Source organism: Squalius cephalus, assembly GCF_949319135.1.
Source record: "Squalius cephalus genome assembly, chromosome: 15".
In the NCBI taxonomy this organism is placed as follows: domain Eukaryota; kingdom Metazoa; phylum Chordata; class Actinopteri; order Cypriniformes; family Leuciscidae; genus Squalius; species Squalius cephalus.
This window is the reverse complement of record NC_137136.1, coordinates 1,012,501-1,017,500: the sequence shown is the minus strand read 5'-3', so window position 1 is coordinate 1,017,500 and position 5,000 is coordinate 1,012,501. Positions and strand designations below refer to the sequence as shown.

At 39.1% G+C, this 5,000-nt stretch overlaps 1 protein-coding gene across 2 annotated transcripts in view; it reads left to right on the top strand.

The window, feature by feature from the left end:
- csmd3a (CUB and Sushi multiple domains 3a) overlaps positions 1-5,000 on the top strand; it is a 331,891-nt gene that overhangs the window by 324,266 nt on the left and 2,625 nt on the right. For both annotated transcript variants that reach the window (XM_079894353.1, XM_079894352.1), the window contains exons 63-68: positions 1-21; positions 1,124-1,303; positions 1,540-1,605; positions 2,563-2,721; positions 2,988-3,100; positions 4,240-4,327. The exon at positions 1-21 is cut by the window's left edge and continues 91 nt beyond it. In XM_079894353.1, the coding sequence (XP_079750479.1) occupies positions 1-21; positions 1,124-1,303; positions 1,540-1,605; positions 2,563-2,721; positions 2,988-3,100; positions 4,240-4,327 (627 nt within the window). The remainder of the gene's footprint in view (positions 22-1,123; positions 1,304-1,539; positions 1,606-2,562; positions 2,722-2,987; positions 3,101-4,239; positions 4,328-5,000) is intronic.

Here is a 5,000-nt window from a genome sequence, read left to right as displayed (position 1 = left end):
GCTCTCAGCCTCAGTGCATCCGTGAGTCTCTCGCTTCACAACACATGCAGACTTCAGTCTATTATTCTGGTTTTTGGGGGCAAGTCATCCATTTTGCATGTCATGATGCAACTTTTATGTTTTTCTGTATGCATGTTATTCTATGAAAAGAAAAGAAAAATACAGCTTTATCAGACATACAGTACATCATGTGAATGCTACTCATTTATAATGAGCAGCTCTATTTAGTGTGTTACTGGGTGAATTTAACAAAACATAAATCATATTTCATATTTATCATATTTCTCCCATAAATCAAAAGAAAGAAATTGCGAATGTGTATTTCGCCTAATGAATTTTAAGCCTATTTTTAGAACCTTTTTACATTTGCATTTACACACTCTTTTGAGGCTTTGTGTAGTGAGTTTCCCCAAAATTCCCATTAGTGTAATAAAAACATTATATTATATTATATTATATTATATTATATTATATTATATTATATTATATTATATTATATTATATTATATTATATTATATTATATTATATTATAAGCCATAAAAGTTTTGTGAAAATTACAAAAATGCTGGTAACATCTATTCTGCTTGTTCCCACGTTCATCTCTCTTTAGTGTGTAATGCTGATGTTTGAGCATTAAAAAGCTCTGCAAAGTCTCTCTATATCAGAGTCAGTGTTTTTGAACTCCTGAAACGCCTCCATTGTAGTCTTGAGTTTCTTCCACGTCACAATATTCCTCATTATAATAATTAATGCGCAGAATAAAGGGGCGGGGCCTGGTTGAGTTAATTAGTAGTGTGTTAAACTGGCGGTTATGGTAAGGGGCGGGACATTTCCCAAACACACTCGAAGCGCTCGACCAATCACAACACACTGCTCCAGCCGACCAATCAGAGCACAGTGTGCTTTTCAGAAGGAGGGGCTTCATAGAGACAGGAAGTAAACAGAGCGTTACTGACAGACTGGGAAGAGAGGAGCCGCAACAATGGAGAATATGGGGGAAATAATGCATGCAAACCTGTTCTAGTGGAGCTTAAACACAAAATCAAGGCATAATAGGTCACTGGATGTGTTTTTAAGAGTTTCCATTAGATCTCACAGGTTGTGGTATCTCTCCTAATGCAGCTCACTCCTGTAAGCAACCGAAGACGCCGGCCCATGCAAACGTTCTGGGCCTCGACCTGCCGTCCTTCGGATACACACTCCTCTACTCCTGCCAGCCGGGATTCATCCTCACCGGCGGCTCCGAGCACCGGGCGTGCCGACCCGACGGGTCCTGGACTGGGAAAGTGCCCGTTTGTAGAGGTAACCAGTCCAACACTGCATCAATATAACACACACACACACACACACACACACACACACAGAAGATCAGTGCGGAATCCAGATGTGTTTTCGGCCTGAACTTTGTGTCCCGCAACTTTTCTTTAGTTTCTGTTTGTCTTGTCATCGTCCGGTGTCGATGTGGGAAGTCGTGTGTGAAATGTGTTTCCTTAGACCCGTTTGGTTGGTGCAGTGATGTGTGTTTTGGTGTCTTTCAGCTGGCTCGAAAACATCAGAAAAAGTCATAACGCCTGTTCAAGGAACATCGAGTCCCAAAGTCAACGGTGAGTCTGTAAAACACCACATGCAATCTTTATAATCACTGCTTGCACATGTGCATCTATTTCCACCCATATGAAGGTGTGTTTTAAAGGTAAGCCATTTGCTTGGGAATAATCATGGATAAAGTGCCTGATATCAGGGGAGTGGCTTGTGCTGAGTCACCATCTGAAAACCAGCCAATCAGAAACGCTCTCTGCCTGTCAATCATTTTGTGTGTTTGACTGACGGGCATTTGGTAGAAGAACACTCAGCAAAATGCTCACAGTACCTTTCATTTCTTTTTATAAATTGATGTAAAATTAACAGTTGATTAGATGAGCAGTGTTTGATAAACATGAACATTATTATAAATAAATAAATAAATATTTTTTGCTTTCATCAAACGGCAGCAACAGCAATATAATACACAAAATTGATCATATAAATAAATAAATATTATTGATTTTATAAAACGGCAGCAACAGCAATATGATAAACAATCAGCAAACATGATTATAATTAAAATAATTAAATACGTAAATAAATATAATTTCTTTTGATCTAGTAAATTAATCACTATATTAAATTAGTAAATTAATAGTAAATTACATTATTATTATTTATTCAGGTTATTAATCTGAATAATTCTTCTATATTACAGTTGTTTAGTTCATTTAGCGTAGGCTGCTTACAGTTGTCAAGAAATATATGTATATAGTGTTCATTTAAACAGGAGAGAACCAGTATAGCATAAATATAGCAACATATATACAACATAAAATGGCATTTTAATTGACTTGAATCACTGTTTAGAGTGTGTTATATACAGTGCATTGCTTTATTAAGCGTTGTGATGTGTTTGAGAGATATGAGCTCGTGTGGTTTCTGCTCAGAGGTCGTTCACAGGGTTAATTGTGCCGAAACACGGTGTGTAAACGCCTTTAAAGCCTCATCCGACTCATTAAATCTTCTCATTGCAGTTCCTGACGATGTGTTCGCGCCCTCGTACGCGTGGAGAGGTTCGTTTGAGTATAAAGGAGTGAAACAGCCGATGACTCTGACCATCACTAGCTTTAACGCGACTTCGGGGAAAGTCAATGTGACGTTGACCAACAGGCACTCGGAGCTGCTGTTGTCGGGTGAGAAGCTCGTTAACACTCATGTATTATCTCAGCTGTTAATTGTACATTTTCCAAAAGTTTCGCATCCACAATGTATGGATTTTCAAATGTTTTCAAATGTATCGGGATTAATGTAGACGTGAGACACACAGACACGCACAGGACAAAAACCTGACAGATACATCATCTGAAGCACATACCAGTTGAATTTTATATTATTGTAAATATGATCAATATGAATCTCCGTGTATTTGCATTAATGAGCGTGTTAATCATCCTCACAGGAGTGTATAAGAGCAGAGCGGCTCGCCTGACGCTGCGTCTGCATCACATGAGGTCTCTGGTGAAGAGCAGCTTCAGTCAGATCTCTGAGCAGACCCTGATCATGGACGGCTTCGTAAGTCTCGTCACACGCACGCTTTATTACTCCACTACAGCTCAGAGCTTCTGGCAGCAGTGCATGAACAATCAGATCAAACCCGCAGGTGATATTGGCTGAATATATGTGTGAGCGGGGCACAAACTAACACACACGCTTTAAAACTTTACACACACACCAGCATGACGAAACCTAGTGTATTTACTAGTCGCCATAGCAACACTATATAGAGAAAAAAGTGGCAAAATTAAAACATCTTTGAGATATCACTGAACATTTATTTAAACATTGCAAATGTAGATTTCTTATGTTAATTTTTCATCTGTTTTGTGTTTATTTAAAATGAGACAAATCTAATATTATTTTAATCTTATATCTGTTCTTTAATGCTGATCTAACAGCAGAAACACTCGCCGGGTTTAAACACCAGTTGCTCAGGCGGGGCATGTTGTCACACTGCGTTACAATGAGCCCCTATTAGAATTATAATATTCTATTCTATACTTTCATGAATTCTATTGAGAAACCATGAGAAAAAGGTGAATAAAAACAGAGTCAATGTTCAGAAATTATTAATTATGATTATGTTTTGGACTATGCTGTATAGCTGTTTTGCGGTGTGTTTGTTGTCAAACTCAAAAAATAAATGTTTTAATTATTAAAAAATGGCATTATTTTATATGAAAAAGTTAATAATTGTATTTTATTGAAAAAAATTGTTTAGTTTGTTTAAATTTTTTTTTTTTTTTTGATTAGATGAGATAGATTTTAATCTGTCATATGGTCATGTTATTATGAACCCCAGCTATGGGGCATGTTGTCACATTTCACTTCCATTATTTCGGGGTAAATCAAGAATAAAGTATACACTGTATTAATGAAACAAAACCACATAATTGTGAAATTAATGAGGGAATAAATAAATACTATAGTGGATTTACACAAACTGAGAAAGTCAGAAAGTGTTTGGTTGTGCCCCGCTCTCCTCTACTGTATATTTAGTGGTAAAGGAACATTTCTTCTCCGGTACAGTAGTGCTAGTTCACTGATCACTGTGGCTGTTCAAACATGCATTCTGAGAGCAATATCCTGTAATATTTCAGAACATGAGCGTCTGAGAACATGATGTTCACCTGTGTGTTGTTGTTCTCCTCGAGGTTTCGGCTGATCATGAAGGAAACACGTACTTGTTTCAAGGCTTCATTCAGGCTCGAGATTACGGGCCTTTCGGACTACAGAGACAAGGTGTGTTACATTTAATAATGTCATATATAATGAGTGAGTGAGTGAGCGAGCGAGCGTGCGTGCGTGCGAGCGAGCGAGCGAGCGAGTGAGTGAGTGTGTGAGAGAGAATGAGTGAGCGATTGTGTGAGTGAGTGAGCGAGTGAGCGAGTGAGTGAGTGAGTGAGAGTGTGTGTGTGTGTGTGTATGTGAGTGAGTGTGAGTGAGTGAGTGTGTGTGTGAGAGAGTGAGTGAGTGATTGTGTGAGTGAGTGAGTGAGTGAGTGAGTGAGTGAGTGAGTGAGTGAGTGAGTGAGTGAGTGAGTGAGTGAGTGAGTGAGTGAGTGAGTGAGTGAGTGAGTGAGTGTGTGTGTGTGTGTGTGTGTGTGTGTGAGTGAGTGAGTGAGCGAGTGTGTGTGTGAGAGAGAATGAGTGAGCGATTGTGTGAGTGAGTGAGTGAGTGAGTGAGTGAGTGAGTGAGTGAGTGAGTGAGTGAGTGAGTGAGTGAGTGTGTGTGTGTGTGTGTGTGTGTGTGTGTGTGTGTGTGTGTGTGTGTGTGTGTGTGTGTGTGTGTGTGTGTGTGTGTGAGTGAGTGTGAGTGAGTGAGTGTGTGTGTGAGAGAGTGAGTGAGTGAGTGATTGTGTGAGCGAGCGAGCGAGTGTGTGTGTGTGTGTGTGTGTGTGTGTGTGTGTGTGTGA